The 25,710-nt window shown below is 40.4% G+C and overlaps 2 protein-coding genes across 3 annotated transcripts in view; one reads left to right on the top strand and one right to left on the bottom strand.

Moving 5' to 3' along the window:
• Nucleotides 1–5,409: 5,409 nt before the first annotated feature.
• On the bottom strand, nucleotides 5,410–23,310 carry LOC122969469 (E3 ubiquitin-protein ligase MYLIP-A-like). Its single transcript, XM_044335149.1, has 7 exons — nucleotides 23,101–23,310; nucleotides 21,607–21,797; nucleotides 11,855–12,040; nucleotides 10,328–10,525; nucleotides 10,023–10,187; nucleotides 8,504–8,927; nucleotides 5,410–7,114 (listed from the first exon to the last, which is right to left on the bottom strand). Exons 1-7 carry the CDS (start codon nucleotides 23,185–23,187, stop codon nucleotides 6,917–6,919), a joined length of 1,449 nt encoding a protein of 482 aa, XP_044191084.1. The 5' UTR covers nucleotides 23,188–23,310; the 3' UTR covers nucleotides 5,410–6,916.
• Nucleotides 23,311–23,419: 109 nt separating this feature from the next.
• The window catches only part of dtnbp1b (dystrobrevin binding protein 1b), a 68,979-nt gene continuing 66,688 nt past the window's right edge, over nucleotides 23,420–25,710 (top strand). For both annotated transcript variants that reach the window (XM_044335154.1, XM_044335155.1), the window contains exon 1: nucleotides 23,420–23,603. The gene's annotated coding sequence lies outside the window, so the exon portion shown is untranslated. The remainder of the gene's footprint in view (nucleotides 23,604–25,710) is intronic.

The following is a 25,710-nucleotide window of genomic DNA, read 5'->3' on the forward strand; positions in this document are numbered from 1 at the left end:
AGTGCAACCAGCAGCCATTGCTGTATGTTCATGCAGGTTTTACTGCATGTATGGCATGTGTCACCCTCACTGTGGGAGCAAATAAAAAGTACCTGTGATGTTTCAGTAAACATAGGCCTACTGCTACTGTACATGAGAATCTCCCCTACATGGGTTGTTACATTTCTCATCACACTCATCACACTCATACACCCACAGCTCAATACTTGCAAAACTAATAATATTCCTATCCGTGTCAGCTTTACTTTGTGATAAGTGCTAATTGACAAATGTAATCAAGCTAACATGCTGAACTGAGATGGTAAACATATTAAACATTATATCTGCTAAAGTTCAGCATGTTAGCATTGCTATTGTGAGCATATGTTGTCATACAGAATTGGTGGTGGGGTCTGGGGGTCATCCCCTAGAAAACAAATTGTAATTTAAACCAAATTTCCTACATTTCTACACCAACTAACCTTTTGGATTAAGTCAAGAAACAGCCTCCTGCATTAGTCTAGATTAGTAAAATTGAGGGTGCTATGAAAACCAGGAACCAAGAACAGTATATAATTGGGGGAATCAGGACAGGAAATGACTAATCTGAAGAATGGCACATTTGAAATACTATTAATAAAAACATTATGTAGCCTAAAATGGTAGAAGGTTGCAGGCTACAAGGTCATCTTCAAAGTTAAACAAGGACAAACAATCTATATAAATGAAATAGTCTTACAACACATCACAATATGATGTGGATAATTAACCCTGGTTAAACGATGTTAAACCTGAGGGTTGCTATCCTCTATACTCAAAGGGCCATCTTCAAAGTCTAACAATTGCAACAGAATACAAACAATTTGAATGAATGAAATGGCTTCACAATCAAATTCCGATCCCATCTGTTAATTTTACATACAGGTTCTAGTGGGAGCTATTCTCAATAGCATCACTAGCCGATGTAGTTGTAATGTTATACAGGAATTAATAATTATAACTTCAAAAGCAGATCATTTTTACCTACTTTATCTCAAATCAAGGAATATTTTAATGCACAACTCAGAAGGTGATTTTTGCTCCTCAAGACTTGAAGGCACCACAGACCTTACTGCAAACCCCTCTTAGAGTAAACTTGCACCTCTTATTTACTCTCTGTGAGAAAATGGGAGAATAATCATAATAATGAAAGCACGGTGCAGAGCAGCTGAATGAAAGGAGAGATTATTATATAGAGCGATGCATATATCATATTCAAAACTCATTCCATGCAAAATCTGACTACTGAAACTGAAACAAAAACAAGGTAGTCTGTGGAAATCTAAATAAGTCACTTTTCACTGCTGAACATTTGACTCTGCTCTGTATGTCTGTCTCTCTCTCACTGCGCTGTCAGTCTGCTCCCAGCAATCATATCTTTTCACCTAATTACACTCTTTTCAGTACCAATCTAAATAGCTGTACTAGTACGTGTAGCACTTAATTTAGACTTAAGATATTTATTATTTGACAAAGAAACACGTCTATGCCCTTAGTGTTATCTTTCTTAATTTTGAAACACATAATTAAGTCCATCACTTGTACTGAAGCTTACACTGTGCCTTTCTGTGTGTGTTTCTGAAAGTAGAAAATTGAAATACATAATTAATATAAAAAAAGACTTTAAAAAGACTCTTTTCATCTAACATTGGAGCCTCTTTTAGGTATACAGAGAGCATGTGAGGCCTCTCCAGTCTATATAAGCACCAGACTTCACCATAACATGCAAGTGGGTGAGCTAATGACGACACTTAAATTCTTTGCATGGAGAACATAGTGTAGCCTGGCAGGCTGTTTACACTTATCTAAAACTTCCGTGAGAACACAGAGGCGTGCATGCATACACACACACACACCAGACGGTCTCAGTCAGGGGACATGGCTTTTGTCCCCAATTGCACAAGCTGTCTCCATTCAACTGGTCTGGTGTGTGTCCCTGAAAGTGACTTAAGTCATACCCATAGACACCCAACTGTCTCACCCTGTACATGCTGATACCAGCTGATGATACCATCAAGAGGAGGGCTCTGTTTGCTCAGAGGAAATATATCTCAAACACATTCAGAAGCGCATGTTTCCCTCGGCAGTGTGTGTCGCTGGGCCGAGCAGATGTGAAAACCACATGGCAGTGGGAGGGTAAAGTTGCTGTGAATCTTTGATCTTACAGTTCCTGGCACGAGTTGAAATGATAAGAACTTAAAAATTCTATTTGTTTTCTGTCTGAGTGGCTCAGGTAATGAAGATGAAGAAGAATAGCTTCCTTCGGGGAATTATGCACCGCTATGTGTTGTGAGATTTGAAGTGATGAACTCGTATTTACATCTAGGAGACGAGCTCTGCAAGCATGTTGCACTTCCTCTTTCTCAGTGGGCCCTGGCTTCTGAAGGGACTACACTTTAACAGACATGAGTGTAAAAATAACAATAACAAGCTGAAACTACACAGAAGTAGGTCACAGGGCATTCTGTGTTAACAAGACAGCATGGCAGTTGTTCAGAAAGACAGAGGCGTGGAGTAGACATTTTCACTTGTGGTACTGTTTTCCTATATCCTCTCCTCTCCCTGGTGCCTCTTGTGCACATTATATGACTCCTTTGGAATATACCCTGTAAATACCCAATATTTACAACTTATACTACTACTGGATTATTATTTATTTCCCCTTTCCCCTCCTCAAAAATGCTCACTTGTTATTCCCTTCTTCCCCATAGTCTTGTTTTCTTGTTGTATACCTATAATTAAGTACATAGAACCAGTAATACCTGATTCATGCAACAAAATTACACTGTAAATCTCGGGCTGTATTATAAAGTGATACCTGAGTCAACTCTTGGCCAAGTAACCAAGTGAGTCATAAACATGGTAGTTGTTTTCATGAGAGAGACACACCAGGAAACATGACATTCGCTCTCAACAATTGACTGTGAAGTATTTCAACATCGGTGGCAACAGTACAGACCTGTGGAAAACATCTCTGCCCGCGTTTGACGGTGGACGTAGAAGAATGTATTGTACAGGCCAACAAACACACATGGAGCCAACAGTGCAATTTACAGATCTGTTATGACATTAAGAGTAGATTGGGATTCATAAATGAAAACATTTACAACAGGGGATTTATTTAAAGGAAATGGCTTATACTCTCTTCATCATAACTATATTCTCCTTCCAGCCACTAATCATATCCCACCTGAAACACCTTCCTGTGCCTCCAAACCTTCTACTTTAAATTTTACACAACTGCGCCAGTAGTTTTAATTTAGAGAAACTCACTGTTCTGCTGCAGCTTTTCATCCAGATGTATACAATGGCTCACACTATAGTTAGACATAATATGTTTAGACATGTCTATATGTTCTACTGATAAAAATATAACTGATAAGTGTTATTGACTAATGCTTTTGGCTACATCCACACTGTGAAGGGAGATTTGATGTTTTTTTGGTTTTTTTTGTGAATATATTTTGCCAGAACATTTAAAGACAGGACTGAATCTTATTTATTATGTTTTTATTTTGCGAAGCTGCCCTTTAATTGTTTCAACAAATTATTGAAAAGGCTGTAAATACCCCACGTGTCAGAGGCATTTTTATCTTAACAGGATTCCAGTGGAACATTAATATGCAACAGATTAAGCAAATCCAAACCACATTTTTCAGTAAAAAACTGCTAAGCCATTTCAGTTTTCTCTTCCTATTATTCTGTGACATTGGCTCTACACTGCGTCACCCACTGCAAAATCCACATTTCGTTGGAAATTTTTCAACAAAAGATTAATGCAGTTGTGTGTGGTGTTAGATATGTTTTGGATTAGTGGGGGGGGGGAAACAAACAAAAAAACATTCTCTGTTTTGTTGCATTTGAAAGAGCTTACGTCTCTATAGTCTTTCCATGTTTTTCAACTGCTTTCTTATTAAAAGCTTTTAAAAGTTTATCCAGCTTTTTCAAACTTCCTTAATGGTTTTCCTGTTTTTGCGTCAACTATATATCACTGGGTCAGGGCAAAGTAAGTGCAGAAGACATGACATGAGCACTTTGGCCCTGTTTCTAGTTTGTCCCTGCATGTGCATGCATGTGAATCTATGTCAAGGATGCAAACAAAGGAGTCTCTGCCATTGATCTTGATCACGACAACACGTGTCTCTATTGTGCCCCACTGTGTCCCATTTAAAACTGTTTTTCTATTTGGTTGAAGGTTAACTTTACAGTCAGATAGTGTTTTGTCTTTGATGCTACTTTGTTTTCTAACCTGCAGCACAACTGGTGTTCTGCATAGCCGACTATACTGTACGTCTCCCTGCTGTCAACAGTGTTCTTGGGGTTTTAACAGCAGTGATGCCTGTGATTAAAAAAAAAAGAGAGATAAAAGGAGAGAGGGAGAAAAACAGACTTATTAATTGTTGTTATACTTAACTCTCATTTCCATACTTTATAAAGACAGTCCAGTGTTGCTTGTCATTTCTCATTAACACAGAAGGCGTCTTTGTGCAACACACTGTGCTACTTTCAGCTCCTTTTCCCGGCCTGACAATGACAAATGACGTGTTGACCTTTCAGTGTATCATCCACCTGGAGTGCTGGAGCAGTGAAGACCAAAGTCATGGCAGCTATTCGCTCCATGCAACTTAACAGGTAATGACAATCTCAGCAAGTCTTATCTGAACCCTCTGGGACTGGAATTTTCTGGATAACTTTGCTGTTTAAAACGAAGCAAAGTTTTAAAGTTTTCTCAGTAAATTTGCTTCTTTGAACAGGGACCTGATATCCTAAGTTTCATGAGGGAGATCTTTTTGGTTTGGTTAACCTTTAAAAACCCTCATTATACATTATGTACAGTATTGCCTTAGTGTGGAGTATAGAGTTTGTGAGCAGTGCAGAGATTTACCCCTCCTTAATTTTCTAATATGAATGATTTTTTGAGGCCTGAAGAGGTGAAAGTAATCAGTGTTTTAAAAGAAAAAAAAAGCAAAAATGTGAGAAGTACAGTTTTATTTAACATTTTTTCTATTTTATATCTTTTTAATTATCTCAGATTAATCTTTAACACCTTTTGGGAGTCCAGACCTCCAGATTGGGAAGCACTGGTCTGGTGGTTGGTTACCTAGAAGCCATAAAGTACACCTAAACAATGTATGCTCAATCCAACATATAGTGTATGTATTGTGATTTCTGCACTGGTGTCTAACTTTTTCTGAATAAGATGTCAAGTTTAAGTGCTTTCAGATCCATATGAAGCTGAAACAAATGTCCCAGAGATCCAAAGTGAGGTTTGTTTTTTTTAAAAACAACTTTATTAATACTTTCTCTTTTGTTAAAAGCAGAATATATAAAAAAATGATTCAATTCTAAGTTATTCTTATATCTTACAGAGCATAGTGGCTTTTGCTTCAGAAAACAGAAACAAGTTGCTACTTGTACAATGTGAAAAATAAAAGTCCTTCCCCTGTAGTGACTGAGCTTAATCGAGTCAGCATTAAAGAAATTAAGTTTTCCTTTTCTTAAAAAAAAAAGTCTGTGGAAAGTTTATAACATGGTGTTGCTGCTACATTAAGGCCAAACCCCATACAGACGTGGAAAACTTCCTTGGTAAAGTGACAATGTAGTTTTTTAAATATAGTCTTTGAAATTAAATAAAAATTGAAAATGAAAAGCTTTTCAAAAAGCAAGCAAGTATTGCACAGACAGATCTCCTAGTACCCTTTAAAAAAAAATGTCCAAACGGAACCCACTATTACACCCCAGAGAAGAAATATACAGCTGAGGTTTTCAGAGGAAGCAGCCGCTGCTGAGCAAATTCCTATTTTCTCGTAGATAACCTTGTGGTTCTGTGTCTAGTATTAAGAGCGTTTGTGCTCTTAATTTCTAACTCTCTGTTGGCATGGAGATAAAATTGTTAAGGTGCTGCAGTCTATGAAATTGGGCTTGTTTTGGACAAAGTGGCAGTTAATCAAGACCCATTTCAAGGTGGAGGAGTGTCAGCAAGATATAGTTCTGATGGGCTAAAAGAACCTTCAAGACCCCCATTTGACTCAGAGGTCACAAGAACAGGACCCCAGCTGCCTTATCGCCTGCAGTGTCTAATTATAATACAGTGCTTTACCCAGAGCACTGCTGCTTAGCCTCTAAATACCTCCTCATTGGCATGAAAAACATGGAACATGACAAAAACAAATAAGCAATAAAATATAAAAAAAAAAAATTCATCTCACTCTGTTACACCATAAAATTCAGTTCTCAAATCAAATAGATAAGCTTTAAAATGTCAGAAAGCTTTTAAAAAAAAAAAAAAAAAAGACTCAACCATTATGTACAGTGCTTAGCTATTCTAAAACACATACGTTCGTCATATGGTTTGGGTTCTGGGGCTAGGAGCCTGATATGGAGCAAAGAAGATAAACCAAAAAACACAAATTCAAAGCATAATTCAAAAAAATGAAAACGAAAAAAAAAAGAATGTTTCTATTTTGTATCAGGTCAACTGATGCAATAATTTACTTAACATGGACAATAAGAGCCCAATCTAAAACCATTGTGTGGCAGGGGGGGGATAAGGAGCTGTATAAAAACAAACAAGATTTTGACAGAATGACACAGATGTCTTAGCATAACCAACAATACCAAGAACCAGCCAAACACAGTGAAAGCCTGAACGGAAGGGAAGTAACAATAAAAAGCACACACACACACGCACACGCACACACACACACACATATAAGTTGAAGGAGTGGCTTGAGTGCGTCAATGTCTGATTACGCTCCGGAGTTTCTATATGTTTGGAGGTTCATGGAGTCCAGGCAGGAAACACAGACGGATGTCCAAATGTTCTATAATAAACTTTCATCTGGCTGGTATAGCTTCAAAGTGTTCGTGGAGTTTGGTGGCTTTAGCGGAAATGTCTTTATGTGTGGTAGATCTTGTGGTCGTATTCTGTGGCCGAACAACTGTGAGGAGAAGCCATGTCTCTGTGGATGGGCGCTGGGATGTTGCTGCGGTGCTGTTGGTGGTTGTCGGTGAGCGCCAGGCTCAGCAGGCTGGTGCAGGTGGGCAGGTAGACGTGCTGCACGTGCTCCACCTCCGAGCGACACACGGGACACAACTGAGGGAGGAGGAAAAAAAATAAAAAAATAGTATTAAGCACTAAATAGCTGTTTATTTTCTAACAGTTAGAGAGAGCTGTTTATACATTTGGTTTTGGTCAGATGTGATGCAAAGACGGCAACGTGGTCACTACATACATACATAATATAAATGCTGTGAACCCCTTAGAGGTCCATTACCCTTTAGCAATAAATATATTTTGGCATCCTTATCTAGGGAATCTTGGGTGGAATTTCTTTTGTTCTTAACTCAAAAGTATCCACAGACCCTCATAAGACATCTCAAACATCTCATGGCCTTGCTTCATTTTGTTAAATTCTTTTTTTTTTTTTTTTAAAAAAAAGGCCCGAGCAAACTACACGTTTGTTCAGAAATGTACTCATCATGCAATGTATGACAAAATGGGTTAACACACATGTTGTGACATCAAAGCCAGCAACGTGTCAAAGCCAGCAAATGACAGTTTCGATGAATGTGAGACAATATCAGACAGTTCTGAGAATCATGGAAACCTGCTCTCATCAAATGTGCTAGGGGGGAGTACTGCTGACTGCCATTAGGCGTGTAATGAGTCATCACTCAGGTCATCTGACCACTATTGGTGTTAAGATTGAAGGACACTGTGGGAAATATCTTAGACAAGGCGAGTTTAATGATGAAAACAAACAAGTGTAACAGGTTGCTATAATGAGAAAACAGCTTGCAGTCATGCTGAAAGCAGTGGAACTTTCTTTCCCTCTATTGTCTTAAGTCTCTCCTCACTCTTTCACACATCTATTAGCTGGGTCACGTTTCCTAGTTGAGTTAATGGAAGGGAGATTTGCCTGGCTGCTATAATCCCTTCATAAGACAAACACACACACACACACACACACACACACACACACACACACACACACACTAACACCATCTGCTTCCACAAAGATAGGCAACATTTAGCTGATTAAGTGAGAGAGCAATCAGGTCAGCAGAGTGTAAGAAAAGCTTTTGATGCTGGTTAAAGGACCATAAAGGATGAGAAGCTAAAACTAAAGTATAATTAAAGAGCTTTTGATATAGCTGCAAACTCAAAGTGGGCTGAGGTGTCTCAAGTCAAGGACCAAACAACCAAAAAAAAAAAAAAAAAGCAAGACTTCTTTTTTCCCTTTTTCAAGCTTTGTGCCTTCTTGTCTACTTTACTTTTATGAAGAACAACTTTGAAGTTCTTGTTGACATCAGCATTTGCAGTATAGAAATTGCCAACAGTGTCATCTCTCAGTGTATATGGCTTAAAAAATGCTTACCATATTAATAACACCCCCCCCCCACCGCAAACACTGTGGCTGATAAACTCCGTCTTACATGGCAAAGTGTAGACACATTTTCACAAAAATTACAGAAGACTCACCTGAAGCTGATTTGCGCAGGTCTGGCAGCACACCATATGGCCACAGGGGCAGAATGCAGCGTCTATCTCCTCCTCGCAGCACAGCATGCATAACAGAGCTTCTCGGAGCTTCTGCAGCCTCTCTTGCAAGGCTCGGCTCTGCTGGCAGCTCCCGCAGTCCAGCCCCTCGTCCTGCTGGTTGTCCCTGCTTGGGGAGCGTGAAGGAGACGAGCGTTCCCCGCTGCCGGAGCGAGAAACCAGGTCCACGACGCCGGAGTTGTAGAGGGCACGGCGGGCGTGGTCGTACACTTCCTTGGAGGTACGTCGGATGTCGAAAACGTACTTCTTGCCCAGGTTGATGTTTTCGTTGAGGAAAAGTGAAGCCAGGTGGCCCTTGAAGTCTCGGCTGTACTGCATCATCACTGCGTTCGTAACTGTGTCGCATCTGGAAATTGAAATGAATAAAACATGATTAAAAAAAATTATAAGACATGATAACTAATGTCATAAAAAAACAGTGTTTTACCAGAAAAATCACCAATTTTGATCAAATCATCTTTGTTAACTAATGATTGTTTCTGCAGTCACTGTTGTGGAGGGTATGTCTAAATAATTCAACATCCAACCTACACTGTTTATTTAGAAAACACCTAATATTCATTCTGTTCTGATGTGACGTTCGCCACTGTGAGATAAACACTGTACACTTGTTTCTGAGAAAGCAGGATGAAGACATGACTGCAAAAAAAAAAAAAAATTAAAATTTGCAGAGTCTGAGCTAAAACCCATCCCTGAAACAAAAGGACAGGGCTGTCTTTTGTACCTTTGTACTATTGTGACTGAGAACAATTTCATAGCTCAGCCATTTGAATTGTCCCTGCTCACTAAAAATTTCAGACACACACTCACAAAAGACACACACATTGTTTATGGGAAGGAAAAAAAGGTATATATATCCCTCCTTATCCTGTAAAATCAATGTTTTCATCAACACTGATGCTGGTCAAGGACATGTTATATGTGGTTATGTGCCCTATTTTGCATGGATCTATGCCATAGCGGGGAAAGAAAGGAACAGGAGCACACTTAGTTAATGATTACAAACACATTTTAGGTCAGGTTTTTCCCCACGTCACTTAGGCTACCTACTGTTAGTGATGAACAGTGAAAAATAGACTGCTCTATATCATCAGGACATGCTACAGTGGTTAGGAAATACAGGTCAGACTGGTGAATGACTAACAAGACTGCTGACAGACAGACATATAGGACACAGAACTCAGCTGAGCAGCAGAGCTCAAAATTAATTTGAATTGTTCCAGTATCTTGCCTCACCACATGGAGGAAGCTACGGTCTATAGCCGACTGCTCTTATTTACTTATAACACTTTAAGTCAGTATTAACTTTGTGCCATAACGCAAAGTCATTCAAAAGGCCTGAATCCACTTCTATTAAAAATCTGGCTGCAGAGCCATATAACTTCTGAGTGTATGTGAGCCATTGGTCTGAGCTGAAATACTGTACATCTTTTGCTCTCACCTGTAGAAGGCGTGGGTCTCTGTGATGGCCCGGTACAGGCCGCTGGCTGCCCGGTTACTGATCAGCTTGAACAAAAGCACCACGCTGTCGTTTGTGTCCTTGGTTACTGTCAGGTACACGGTTTTCCCAGACTGGGTGGCGATCTGAATGATGGGATAGCTTACTCTGAAATGAGACGGAGAGAACAGAGAAATTATATATAGTCGAAGAGAAGTCATAAACCATGCATTCTTGACACCTAACTGCAACACACTATCACTATCAGAACACATACAGCTGTTAGTAGATGCCTAGGCTAAACATACCTGTTGACTAAGCTGAAGTCCTCCTTGCAAACAGCGATGCCCTCCGGACCGACTCCTATGGCCAGCCGTTGGCCATTTGCGTCGCGTGCCCAGTGCCACTCCACGCCGTAGTGCTCCAGAGAGGAGACCAGCTGCAGGGCCTGATACTCTACTGAGCCCTGGCTCGAACCCTCCAGAGCCTTGTGTCTGGATACGATACTACAGGAGAGAAAATGTGGGGGAAAGTGAGACAACAGATTTAGGTGATTCAGCTCTAATGCTCAGATTGAAAGTGAGCTTATCATACAATATTGTTCCTTATTTATCATAGATCAAGAACACTCACTGTGACAGGTGCATTATACAAGTCGGATAAATGTAAAACTATGTTTAAGATGTCAAAGTGGAACACACCCTGAGGCAAAGAGCTTTGATACTGAACTGGCTCTTTTCTAACAGCTATACTTTTGAGATCATTGCTTAGGAAGGTTAGCTGAATGCTTCTTTTAGGTCTGTTTAAACAGACTGAAGTAAGAAATGCATATGGGCATATGTATAACACATTGATCCACAGTAGGGAGGTCATTCTAAGAGCAACTTATAGAAAATAATCATGCTGAATGCATCTACCAGCATACATAACACACAAACTGTCATGCCGGGGTTGAGTGTGGGTGTAGCAATGAACAGCAGTGCCTGCTGGACCGATATTGCACATGGATAGAGTTTAATGTAGCATGTTTGGCAGATGGGCTTGATAATGTATAATAATTTAGGAGTCTCAGCATTTGGGGAACAGTAGCACTTGTGTTGTTAATCTCTGAAATTTGATAACGCATTCAGATCCACGTTCTCTGACTCTAACTAGTGAAATGTTGTCTTCCGCTTTTTTGTTTAGAGATAAAACATTCACAATGTACAGTGGGAGGTTTGGTGAAACTCTGCAAACACTTGTTATCTGATCTCCTGTCAGCTGCTCATTTCTGCTGACAGTATTTGTGTGTGTCAAACAGCTTACACACACTGTGTGGTTGTGTGTGATACACTCTTATCTAAAGTCTTTCACCTCAGACAAAAAAAAAAAAAAAATTACAGTACTCTGCCTGCAATATCTAAAAACGAAATATAAAAGACAGCTTTATTAGCTCAACTCAGTATAAAATTTTTGTACAGCATTTCCTCAAACACCAGCTGCCACATTATGCCATCCTTGGCTTGTTGCCATGACCCATTATTTACTTTTCATCATGTCTTTATGGGATGGACTCCTACCTCCCTCACAGATAGTGAGGGGGCTGAGTTTCAGATGAGCTGACATATGGAAAAGGTCAACAGGTTGCAGTAACTGTGGAACGGCCAGAACAATTGCGTATGCATGTCTTTAAGTGCAACACTACAACTAATGATGAGACATATAGTACTAATATACAGGACAGGAGGCTCTGGTAGGACTAATTCTAAGGCTAGGCTGAGAATTAGTGAGTCAAATCCTGGAGCAGACAGGTAGGAAAAGATAATGAGATATTTTGAATTGTAATAATACTGTACCTGTTGATGGTGGCAGGGCTTGGCTCCTCTCCACACAGCTCTGAGTACCAGTACTGGGCTGTGTTTTGGTTGTAGTCACCAAACTCGGCCTGTGCCAGGAGTGCACTCAGCTCCTCTGCCTGTTCTGAGCCCATACGCAGGTGACCGTTATGGAGGTCCTCCTTCACGTGCATGAAGAAGACGTGTCTGGTGGAAAGGGAAAACACAACAGCGGTCAAATGGGAAATCTTATTACTGACATTAAAATCTAGTAAATAAGTGTTAAGATGAATACATTTCTTTGCACCATATCACTTTATTTTTTTCCATTGTACAACTGACTTTCATGTGTGATGGCTACAGGAGTCAGGGTGTCTGAAGCACAAACAGGCTGTAGCAGGTGGTCATTATTAGGGATAGAATTACACCACAGACGGCAGGTGTTTGTGTGCGTGTAATAGAAGCAAAAACAACTGTGACATGTTTGGTCACAATGGCTCACTTTCCCTTTTTCAATCTCTTCCTCAAACACGGTATAAGAACTTCCTTTGTGAATGTGTGTATTCACTGACGGCTCTTAAAGTGGCAGTTGAGAGGAGAGGAGGAAAAGAAGTTACAGGATTGAATAATAGTTTTTCTCCGGTATAGGAAGGACCTTGACTTTTAACCTGGTGACTCAGTGAGTTATGTGTGACCGCCTCCACGTGCTGCTAAGCGATAAGTCTGAATGTTGAATCCAATAATGGGATTTAGAACGACCTACAATGCCTGGCATCCTGTCTGTGTACTGCATCTGTGGCTTGTTGTCAAAAACGTGGTTGAATAACCCCAAACTCATTCAATACGCCCATGTAAAACCATGCCAAGTTATTGCTTATCTTGTTTTGCATGACATTATGGAATTATCAACCCACTATTCTTGTTCAAATGAGGTGGGTTTATAAGGTGACATTTGGAAAAATAGTTCAAAAGATTAATGGTAGTCAAAAACAACAATTGTTTGGGTTTGGGCTGAACGATAAGATGAGAACACCAAGTTCTGGTGTGGCCAAAGAAAACAACTAAATTCTCAAAAAATAAGCCATGGCAGGTCCTTTCCATTGTTTTGACTAGAAGATGTGAGGGATTTTTTCTCCTTGCTAGCAGCAGGAGACAAGACGTCAAAAGGAAAATAAAACACACCGACTCAATCCTTACATCATGAACGTTGAACTTAAGTAACCTTAACAGATGCTTCCTTGAGATGCCCTTTGGCACAGTAACCTGAAGAAGATCAGCCTGCTTCTTGTCAGCTGCTTCTGTAACTACAAACCAGCTGGGCAGCTTTCCACCGGACAGTGTTGCTGATTAGCTGTAATCCTGTAGGTGTGCCTGGTGTTTGGATTTCTTTCATTATACATGTCTTGACTTGGCTATCCATCACCCTCACTCCAGACATATATTTTGCTTCTACAGGAGTGTGTTAGTCGTGGCGGAACAAATTTCCTAATTCTAAAATAGCTCACCCCCCTCACCCCCGATAACATTATCTGCTCTTTAGACCAAACCTTATAACAAAAATGAAACTATGAAAGTATCCTGTGCTGAACAGAGCTCTAGCAGGAGTAGACTTTATTGTGGAGAAATAGAAGTGAAAGATACTGGCTGTGACCGACCACATCCTGATGGTATACTAAAAGCCGACTACACCTGAAACTGCTTGTTATTTTCTCATCTACAAAAAAAAAAAAAAAAAAAAAATCTCCCTTGAGCAGCATTTCTCTTTGAAGTATGATGCAAAGAGAGACATTTTTAATTTTTGCAAATTAGGTCAAACTGTAACTTAAGGATATTTTAGAGGAGCAAATTTGAAGGAAGGTAGCACTCATCATTGCTTTATTAAGTTTATATGAACCCGTAGTGCTTTGTTTGTATAGAATTCCATCTTCCTGAGATGATCTCAGAGGATGCGCTGGAGGTGACGTTTCCTTTGCCATCTCTTGGGACTAAGAACCAGACTCTTGAGGGAACTGGTGGCAAAATACGCACACGTGTGTATTGTAACTGTATGCAAAAACATGGACACACCTCATCCAACAGACACATTCACATGCTTCTAAGGAGTATCAACAGCAGTAAAAGCAACTGTGAGGCACGCAAAGTCAGCCTACACCACTCCTGATAAAACCAGACCATAACAACGAAGCCCCGTAGCTGACTAGCCTTAGGCATAACAAACAGTGCTTTGATATGGTGTTAAACATCCCATTCCCTCCAACGCGCGCACACACAAACACTGTGCTCTATTGTGTCAGGCCCAGCAGGCGTCATGTGATGGAGCGCTGCTACTTTGCTACCTGCCTGACGCAAACAATGGGCCTGACTTGACTGGGAGATACAGGGTGCCGACAAAGGGTTACTCTAGGGCAAGCTGCGGAGGTTACTCTAGTTCAGGCGGGGATTGGCAAGAGGTTAATATCGGTCATGCAGTCATGGAGCTGATGAGCAAGGCATTTAATATCTTAACGGGCTACGACTTGTGTTGATGAATGCTTTTGTCAGTTTGCTGTTGTGCCATCAACAGAATATGTAACTTAAGCAGTCGTGCCGAGTTTAACCTCTATGCTGTTTCACTTGACCGACCATCTGTGACAATGTGGACTACGGTATGTAACTTTTACCCACTGGGCTGCTGAGCAAGACATCTGACTCCTGCGTTCCCCGTGTTGTGGGTGCCCACATGTATGTAAACAGGTGTGTGCGCGCTTTGCTGAGCTCAGGCCAAATTTCCAATTGTTGTTTGGAAGAAAACACCTATCATAAGCTGTACAGTAGAAGAAGTTAACAGAGCCTGCAACTGAAAGCTTGTTCCTGTTTGACCGCCCCTGAGGCTGAGTGAGAGGCGGCTGATATGTACTTCGCCAAACACCACGGCAATGTGGCTAATACTGAGAATACACAGCTGCGTCACATGCAGATAGAAACTATTTTTTCCTTCTGACGCCCCTGTGAAGCTGAACTGCTACTGTATCCTGCTTTAAAACAACACTTTAGTCTGGTTATTTTATCGGCTGTTTTATTCTAATCATAATAATATTTTTTTTCCCCAGTTGTATAATTATAAGAAACATAAACATCTGTTAAAAACTTTCCCAGCCTCTTCCTAGCTTCTCAGACAGCTAGTCCCAGGATCAGTCAGCTCAGGTGGTTTGCTGCCTCAGCACCTGTTGAGATCCTCTCTAAACTCTGCTGAAGCACAGAGCATAGGAAAAACAGCAGCCCACAGATGTTTCCTAATATGGTGTTTGTGGTTGATTGTTTTTTTTGTGTGCCTTTTTCGATGTTTCCTGAGTGGGAACATCTAACACTTGAAGTGACTAAATATATCTGGACATACTTTCTCAAAATTATTCTTTTACAACCCCACGGAGGTTTACATGCCTGTAGCAAAGGTGACAAGACAAGAGACGACGGAGTGGATAAATGACCCCCATAACCCGCCCCCCCCTCAACCAAATGGGCATGCAAGCAGATGATAAAGAGTTTAAGTCACTGTGACTCTCATGAGAGTGAATTGGCTAGACGGAATCACAGGACTTAAATCTCTCTCTTGCTGGCATGTGAGGATGCCAGGTTGCATCAGCTTGAGAAGCTGTTTATCAGCAGCAAGGCCTTCCCTCTGTATGCTACACCCATTACTATTCGAACACATTTGCACACGCATCATTACGGTCATCCGTGAAGTGTATTTGAAACAAGGCAGACATCAGTGCATTCCCTTGTTCTTTAGACTGGCCCTCACCAACATACCAGACACAGACTGAGAGCCAGGAAGTCTGCGCTGAGACCGAAGTCTCCTGGCCTACTTCAATGTATTACACTCTCTATACCTCATCATTGCTTTGTCCTTCATAGAGATAACCTATAATCAAAGTCTTAAGAGGCTTATTCATATATAAGTCATAATACCTCCTGTGAATGCTAACAGAGCAGGAGAAAGGAGAATAAGTACATGCGATTCAAAACAGTGGGTGCGGGGGAAGGAGAGGTCATGTGGGCTGCTGCAGGAATGTTTGAATACTTGATTGCCTGGTTGGAATAATTCAATTAAAGCAGGACTGAGCCCTGAGAAAGAATATCTGGAAATAGGTCACTGGTTGCAAAGCTGAGTTATGAGGATGGGTATGAGATAACTCAAATTTTTTACGTGATTTCTTCTGCCCAGTGGGACCATTAAAATCTAAAAAATCTCAAAATGCAGTGTGCACTTTTGAGTAACTCCATGCTAACAAATGCATTTTTTTTTAATTTGAGAAATCTTTACCAGTTTTTATATGTACCCCTTGTGTCAGAGAAACTAAGCACCAGCTTACTTAAAGTACCGGACGGTCATCACCACATCAACTGAACTCTCTCCAGTCTGTGCCGCCCATCTATAAAACCATTGTGTCATTTTCCCATTGTCACTATTGTGTTTTCTGCCCCGACCCGGTGTCTTTTCCCCCCCAAAGTAGGCTGCAGAATGTCAGCCAGCTCAGCGCACGGAGGAACAAAAAGTCCCCATGAACTGAAACCCAACACTACTGCCTAGAGACTGCACCTCATCCAGCCAATCACCAGTAGAGTTTCAGACCTCATCGGTTAGGCTCTCAATAATGCGGTTTGTAAGCTAGTCAAATAACACTGCTGGGAGCTGAGTGCTGAGAGGTTACTATCTGTCAATGAACTATAGTAAACTCTGCTAAAGATCTTCTCCCGAGGTGAATGGAAAAATCAGACTAAAATCACTACACTTATTTGAAGTTTTAAATCATGTTATTTTGCATAGTTCCAAGTTGCAAAAGAATAATTCCCGGTGCTAAATTTAACACATATGCCTATTCTCTGTGCTGAGTTGAACTGAAAGCCGTACAGCAATAAAACAAAGAAGTTGTTTGTATGCTAAATGCCTTGGGTTACAGGCTGGTGCTCTGTACTGGATGGTAAACTGGTGATTAAAGCCCAGCATCGATCCTGTGTTCAGGCGTCAAACAAAAATAACAATTCTTTCATTCTTGGACAAGGGCTAATATTATGATTTCAAACAGGACAAACCAGGGCTAGGTTACTCGAGTGCACAACAAATGATGGAGGAGAGAAAATGATAAGTGACTAATTACAGATGGTGGAGCATGCTGATAAAAAAAAAATTTAAAAAAATTGGGTGGTATTTTGGAACACTTGTTTCCTACAGGCAACTAGTGTGATCTTTGGCTTGATCGCCTGTGTAGCCTGCCACATGGAGCTGAAAATGATAACTTGTGTGTGTGTGATCTGAATAAATTACCTCGTTGTTTTTGCAGAACATTCAGCTGGTGTAAAAGCGCCAATGTTCTTGTCTCAGCTTTCATGGGTTAGCTATTGCAAGTTAAAACTGCATTTCACTCTTGTAAAAAAAAAAAAAAAAAACAAAGATGATCATGCTGAATGTAAACCTTTTCTTTGTGCATGACCAAACTATGCTCTGGCATACTACTCAGCATCATGGAGGGTTGGAAGCTATCCCACCATGCTATTGGGTGAAAGGCAAGGAAACACCCTGGACAGGTCAATGGTCTGTTGCAGTTTGTTGTCACCGGTCATTCTTTGGATCGCGTGATGGGCTTATATAAGAAGGGAAGAGCGCTGCCCCACGAGTAGTCAAACACTGCAATGACATAAATAGAGCAAAGTCCTTCAAATTGGATTAAATATTTTGAGTCTGGAATAGTTTCCACATGTGCTACATCACAAAACAAACTGTTTAGCAGAAATCTGACATGTTTGACTTTGAGGATAGGAGTGTTTGTGTTTTTGATTTCTTCACCATTGCTTAGTGTTAACTATTCACAAATACTTGTCTTATACATTCTTTTATAAAATGTGACTATTCTGTTCAGACTGGATTTTTCTGAATTTGTGAAACTCTGCATAGGGGGAAAAAAACAGAAGTGAAAGACAGGCTTAGGAACAAAGAGGTTAACAGGTTAACAATCAGGACCACAGATAAAGCCTGTACTAACAGCTGTGCCCTTTGAGGGTACCCAACATTTGCCTGATCGGAATGCTAAATACGGGGGCTAATGAAGGAGAAACATTCACGTATTTAAAAACAGAAACACCCTCTAGCAAGTGGGGTTTAATGATGCAGACAACACAGGCTGTTTTGAGGCCCTTGGGTCAGTGTCCCTTAACCAATAGAAAGTGTGTTCCTGTAGCCGATCAGTAACAACACATCACTTGATACGTCATGGAAATGCAGATGAATACAAATCAGATGTTCTACAAGCATACTATGTTTTGGAGGGCTGCTTTACTTTTCCACTGGCATAAAATAAAAATGATTAAACTAAGACTGTGGGCGGCTGAAAGCATATTTAAATGCAAAACAAAGTCCACTAGCAAACCACTGGAAGGTTAGAATGGCTCTGCTTTAGTCTTTGTCTTCGCGTAGTGTTCAATGTAGCACCTTCCTCTGCCAAAAATAGTAACTGAGATAAGAGAAGAAGCCATCCCAAGAGGCAATTTCATGCATTTGCAAAGTTTGCATTTGCAAAGTAAGCTGGGAAACAGATTTATAAAACAAGCCTGAGAGAAGTGAGGGATTGGAAAATCTCAGAGCAATGAGATTAAAGAAAAAGGGTTTTTAGAAGCAGGAGACACAGCTGCCATAGAATCAAGATGAACTGAAGCCTGGCAACTCATTGCTCGTCATCTTCGACCTACTCTAGCTTCCATACAGCTTGTTCTGACTGCAGGCATCCTCCCAAAAAAAAAAAAAAGAGAGAGCCTGCACTTTGGTTGTGTGCATTAGAAAAAGGTTTTATAGCTAACATATTATTGATTGTAGGGGATTCGACCAGAAATCTGTATTATAAGCATCCACAACCCTCTTTTTTTGGTTTGAATACTATAAAATGTGGGATGTGAAGTACATTTTCCAAACAACTCTTTATTAGACAGTCTGACAACAGACAAAACAACAAATTAATAACCACAAAGTGCCCCAATAGTCAGCTGTATGTATGCATGAGCACTCGACTGACCTGTCGGGCTTTACGTGGCAGCAAAGTAGCTTACATAAGCTGCTCTGTGCACGCTTGGTCCAGTGCTGGTTATGTAATAAGGCCTATACGAAGCGTGTAGAGACAGAGGCCCACCCCTCAACTCTGCTGAGAGTTGCGTACTAAGGAGGCCCTTTTTTCTTTGTTCAAACACTGCTGAGGACGTTATCTTCAACTCGCATATACTTGCTACTTACGAAACTACAAAACCATGCTTTGTGGTTATGCTATAGAGTGAATGCGTGTTCAGTGACTCTTTCAAACGTGTTCACTGACTCAAAGTATTGCATACACGGTTAAAGAAAAAAAAAAAAAAGGTTTCTGTGACAGCCTTATTACAAAGATGAAAGGCCAAAAAGTTTCTCAAGACAAGAATTGGACACGCATTCCTAACCTAGTTATTTAGATGTTCCCCTGTACTGAAAATGGCTGAGTAACAAAAATGAGTAATAGAGAATGGTTTTCTGTGTGTTTCAATATGAGGTGTGCCTGCCTGCCTGCCTGCCTGCCTGCCTGCCTGCGGTCAGAATGGGTTGTGTGGAGGCTGTGGTAGCTGAAGTAGGTCAAAGGTGACAGCATGAGCCATGAGTGAAACGGGAGGTCACCAAAGCGCTAATTTACTCAAATTATCAACATATTCCCTACATGTCAAGATAGAAATTTTAAAAGGTTTTAATAATAATAATAATGATAATAATAATAATAATAATAATAATAGAAAAAAAATAATGAAAATAATACATGACATTAAATACATGTTACAGAAATTCAGAGAAATGTCATGTATATTTTCACGGTCCTTGTAAATATAACATCGCAAATCACAAAGTTGTGAGTCAAACCTCGAGATCTCACTGCTGTGTCAACATCTCCCCCTCATCTCTGAAATTGATGCCAGTGTTTGCTCCCCCACCACTTAAATGATATCACATCTAAGCAGATGGATGGCATGAAGCCTGTGCCAAAATTAAACACATAACTTCACAGCATGGTGGTGTGTGCCATGTGCGAGTATTTATTAGTAGCAACCCCACACACCCTTGACTGCCATTTCACATCTTTATCTCACCTTTTTTCACAACCCCCTGACCCCCACCCTCCCGACACCAGCCATCTGTTGATAACCCCTGCTAATCTAGTGGAGGTCAGAGCGCAGGCAGCCGAGTGTCCTCCACGCTCACGCTCTCTCTCTCCCCCCCGCTGCCTTTCACTTTCTTCTTCAAAAGGCTACCAAATATGGGCCAGAGTGGGGGGGGGGGGGGGGGGGGGGGGGGGGGGCAGAAGGAGGTGGAGGGTGAGTGAGATGGACGGAGAGGGAGTGTGAGCGGAAACTGTTTAAATCTGACAGTGATAAAAAACATAGCAAGACAATATTACGTTTATACTTTTACATTTGGTAAAACACTGAGGTGAGGGAAGAGGGAGTGAAAGACAGATGAAGATGGGGTAGCGGGTGAAGTGGGGAGCAACTGGGAGCATACTGTGAATGCCACACAAATCCTGGCCAAGGCAGATACATGTCCGTTTAATGAACAGCTCTAGTGGCATGCTGTGAGTGAGAGAGAGGGCAGAGAGTAAGCATGGAGGAGCTTAAAAAGACACCCGACAGATCTCCCCCTCCAGTCTGGCCTCCCTCCACAACTGTGGTTCCGACCTTGCAGTATCAAACACTCGTGGCACCGCCTGGGGTGAATATAACATCCACGATATCACACTAGATACTGTGTGTAAAACAAGTTGTTTTGGACAGGTTCCGAGGCCTCCAAATCGCCCTGCTATTTATAACTTCAAACAAAACTCAGCAGTCAGGACATAGACTTCTGGCTACTTTTTCCTGACAAAAGTTTTTTTGTTTAAACTGATCTAGCAGAGAGGAGAGATAGCAGGGGAAGATGTATCAAATATTTTGCTGGCTATTGTGTTTCTACAATAAAAATGTTGCATTTCACATATATACGTGCGATTAAAAATCTCAAGTGCGCATGCGATAACATATCCAGATACTTTCAAAAACTAAAAAAGATCTTTGAAAACAAGCTGAAAGTGACTAATGATGACGCATTTCAGTGAAAACAAAAACTCCAAGGAAAACACCCTACATTTTCCCTGTTGCTCAGTTTCCAAACAGCATCTGCAACAATGTCAGACTGACGTCTGTGCTTTTGTTCAGCCAAAAATGGTCATAAACAATCGAAACAAAAAAAAAGCACAACAAAAGTTATTTTCAGTTGAATGGGGGCAGTGACAGAGGTCCTGGTTGTCACAGAGAGGGTCCCTGGGGACAGCCACAGAGCAACACACAGCCCTAGAGCTGCTGGATCACATTTCCTGCCTGGCGCACAACCAAAATGACCTATAGTAACCCCGGAAGGGCTTGGAGAAGAGGTTACTACAGGGCATTCCACTGTATAGGAAACAAAGTGATCAGATTATGCTATGGGAACTCTCTAACGATGGCTTTGTTTTTCTATCATTTTGCTACTCGTTGCATGTGGCATTCAGTGATAAAGAGACTATAGGAAAACTACATTTTAATTAAAAAAATGGACTATATTCTGTTTCTCTGACAGGGTGAGGATAAGTCGATTTTCAGGTACTTGGAATAGAATGTGTGCGTGTTGAGAAACTTGTTAAATACAATTATATCTGCTCATCTGCCCACTGGCAGATTTGCACACAATATCCATACAGCACGTGAGTTGGTAAACATACCTCGTCTGTTCCTGCAGAATGAGATGGGGCTCCACAAAGAACTTGACCCGCAGCCTCAGTCGACACGGCGTCACATTATCCATCTGCTGGCAGATGCGATTCCTCAGATTCAGCCACAGGTTCTCTCCTTTGCCGCCTGTGAACTGCAGCCCAAAGTAGTCCACTTCAATTATGCCCAACTTTCTGCAAACCTGTAAAGAGATGAAAGAAATAAGGCAAATCATAAAAGTGGACTTTAGACAAAGTAATTCAAAAGGGATCCTAAAACCAAGTGCTTGGGTGAAATGCATTAGGGGACAATAATTTTGTCAGAAGAAGACTTATAGTTTAGTTAAGCTGGCTGCATGTTTTCAGTCTTTAGTCAAGCCACTGTGACAGCAGGGTAAAATGTTCCTTGAATAAGACAATCCATAATAGATTAACCTCGCAGTTGAGGATGGCAAGAACCAACAGAGTTCCCAAACAAAAATCAATAAAGTTTCACAAGATTATTTGCATTAGGCTAAGTTATTTTATCACTTTGTCAATTTGGATTTCTGCAACCCCAGTGCTACTCACACAGATAAAACCCATCAATATTCTCAAGCTCAAGATAAAGTGGAAGTAAACTTGGGAGGCTCTCTGAAAGGGGCTCATCAAACCCACAATCCCACGCCCTCTCAGCGGCTGCGGCCATGGGGTTATTACATAACTGCTACGTTTGCAGGGAGTCCTGAGATAAAACTCATTCATACCCACGGCAAGTTGGGAATATGCCATGCATACGAAATAGCTTTACGTTTTAATACTGGGGGGGAAAAACAACTTGAGGCTACTGATGAAAAGGATGAGTTCGTATCCTATTTGTGTCTGCTTTCTGGAGGAGTGAAGAGGCGGATATCTAAACTAAACAACTTAGTTCGAAATAAAGTTTCAGTTTGAGTGGTGAGGACGCTGAGTGCTTGCAAGGGAGAAGAATGAACTCAAGTAACCTTCACAAAACCATCTGCCTCTGACTAAGCCATGCAGGTAGAGGCGACAGTCGGCGGTTTTTTCCACTAATATGAAAACTTTCCTACGTGTATATCATATCAAGAGTTTCGTTTCTGCACTAATATTTTAATGTTTCGTAGTTACAAACAAATGTATCATATTTTGTGCACGCCGTGCGCAGCAGAACATTTTGTTTCTTACGTCACTATCTGCAACAATTAAGCATATATATATCGATAGTTTTATTGTTGTTTACACACGAGTTCACGCTGAATATTGTCTCCAGCAGCGAACAGGCTGCATTTTATTTAAAATGAAATTAGGGTCAATTCCTCAATTGTTGTATTTACAGTACTAGTGTGGATGAGTTGCAAATAAGCGATGTATTGATTGAAGTTTAGAAAAATGGTACTTTTTAATTTTTATGAGTCAACTATGACTGTTACCTTGGCTTACCACGAAACTGTGTTTTAAAAGGGTATCATAATAAGAAAACGTGATGTGTATTCCACCACAGCCTACCTTATTCAGACAGTCTTCACCGTTCGCCTTCGCATCAACTTCCACTTCCATCACTACCGAGTCCGGACGAGTAACGTGGCAAAGCATTTTGGCTGTGTATTCAGTAAATCTTTGGTGTGCCACTCTTTAAAATAATAAAACAATGCTCGAGCCTTCTTGAACCCCCCTACATCAAGCCTTCGTCACTTTCTTAGCCCTTTCACTCCGTGTGGCGAAGCTGCGGCCACCAGCTGTAGGCTATATCAATGAAATGCCATGAACAGCACCGCCTACTTACAGCTGCCCAATGAAGGCTAGTTTAGTATAATCGATGCAAGTTCTTAACCAATCAGAAGTCGTGTTACATCAGCACGCTGCTCTGGCTTGAGCTCACCTCCCGTGCCTGGGAGTGTGAGGAGTCCGCTGCGCCCTCATCTGGCTCGCCTGTTGCATGGACCTGAAGTGGCTCAACTCACCTGCTCCAAATGAATTAGACATTTCAGCGAACTTCAGCAGACCTGGGGGTGAGTTTAATGGCTTGTATACAGGTTTCTCCCCTCGGTTTGTGTAAATTATGTATGGGAATGGAGTCCAGAAATAGCTGATAACGGGAAAACATCCCGCCTTGCTACCTCACAGTTGCTCTTCAAAGCTTTTATGAATTTTTCATGTTGGCGACTTCTTCGTGTTTCCAACTCACTCCCACTATTTCCATTGTTCCCATGAGTATTCCTGCTTATGTAATACTTTGTGTCCTTGAGCTGAAAACACGTTTTCTAAAATGACTTTGTATTTTAATTAAAGTCATAACTTATCATTGTATGGAGGGTTTTAAGGGCTGAAACTAAATATATATATACATAAATAATTATTTAATTAAATGCTTAAATAAACGAATACATATATGATTATACAAGAAAATTCACAAAAGGTATTCACACATTTATTTATCTATTTTTAATTTTATTTACATATACTTTTATTTATCCATAGTGTAACTTGCAGAGGTGAAATAAATAAGTCTGTCAACTCCCATCCACCAAAAGTCAGAGGGGCAAGTTAAAGCTTCTGATTGGCGAATGAACAGTACGAAGCGGGTAGCTACGGGTCTGAAAAGTAAAGCCAAAGCGGAAGTACCTTAAACCTGCATTCTCTTTCTTTGTATGGAAGTTTATGAGAAGACTTCTCACTTTCATTACCTCAGTAAACAGTTTCCTAATGAGTTTATGGTCTTAATCGCTAGTTTCAAGTCTTCTTCAATACAGCATGATGTACATTTTGTAAATTATGGTCCCATTTAATTTAAATTTGATGATAAAACAAGGTATGCTTTAGGGTGTGGTTACATTGTGATTGACCAGTCGCTACCATAGGTAACGTGAACATGGCGTAACCCCAGATTCATAGAGTATAGGTGTGGCCTTCACTATTTCAGTGTGTTATTAGTACATGAAGGTTAATTGTAACATTTTGGTCAGCTAAATAAGTCCTGTTCAGTGTTTGGTTGTGATAAAAGACTCTCTCTGGAGTTTTTTTTCAGTAAGTACATTTTGTTTTAATGGTTTTTCACTAGCAAAACTTAGCATTAGCATTATCACAGTTAACCATAAATGCAAGCCAGCAGCTAGCGTTAGGGTCAGCTCCAACCTCTCGTCCAAATATGGTCACTTCTCATCACCTCTGGCTCCAAAAATCAAGATGGCAACGGTCAAGATGGCAAACTTGAGGCTTGAAAACATGAGTCCACAAACCATGGTGGCTACATCCATTATTTTTATACAGTCCATGATTACAGTCAATCAGGGCCGATATCATTCCAATTTGTTTAGCGAAGCTCTCAGTTTGATCTAAAAAAAGGATAGGAGTTGGCATTTGCATCTAATTGTTCAGCTAAAGTCAACATATCTATCACTGTAGGATGCAAGATTTCATTAAGATCCACACCAGATGCCACCATGTTGATTTAATTATTTTGCTGCAGCAAGTTAGACTATGGATAAATGAAAGTATAAATAAATAAACAAAAAATTAATATATGAATGAATAAATATACAAATGTGTAAATATATAAATCTATATGTGAATAAATACAGATATAAGTTTAACATTGATATATTTAATCTCATTTAATTTTTGTGATTTATTTATTTATGGTGACAATTAAGCATTAAATTATATAATTGTTTATATTCATTTATCATATAATTATATATTTCTTCTTCTTCTTCAATCAAATCATGATATTGCTGTGATGAGAGGAGTTTGGCATCTACACATTTTAAAAACCTTTGAAGATATTTACATTTTTTCACCCAGGCTACTTGCTGTAATAGTTTGGTTCGTGCCTTGGTGATCATACGTTGAAGCTATGGAGCTTTTTCCGTTAGTGACCACTTCACCCATTTATGGAGCTAGATTAAATAATTGAATATTTACTCAGCCTTGTATATTCTACAATACCTACTATTTTATGATATATTATTTAGCACATCTTTAACAAAGTGTTGTAATTTTAATATTGTAATTTCCACAATGGGACACAGTCTAGGCCAGAAGACACTGCAGAAACTGCAGCCACACATTCATACTTACACTAGCGAGACATGGTGTTCAGCCAAGCTCAGTGTCTGC

This window comes from Thunnus albacares, chromosome 19 (assembly GCF_914725855.1).
Source record: "Thunnus albacares chromosome 19, fThuAlb1.1, whole genome shotgun sequence".
Lineage (NCBI taxonomy): Eukaryota > Metazoa > Chordata > Actinopteri > Scombriformes > Scombridae > Thunnus > Thunnus albacares.

Bases quoted from the DNA above. Each gene is read 5' to 3' on its own strand.
- LOC122969469 (XM_044335149.1), bottom strand. From the start codon at position 23,187: ATGCTTTGCCACGTTACTCGTCCGGACTCGGTAGTGATGGAAGTGGAA. The intron at 10,188-10,327 runs GTATGTTTAGCC...GTCTCATTTCAG, and splicing joins GACTTCAGCTTAGTCAACAG to AGTAAGCTATCCCATCATTC. The intron at 7,115-8,503 runs GTGAGTCTTCTG...CTCCTCCCTCAG, and splicing joins CCTGCGCAAATCAGCTTCAG to TTGTGTCCCGTGTGTCGCTC.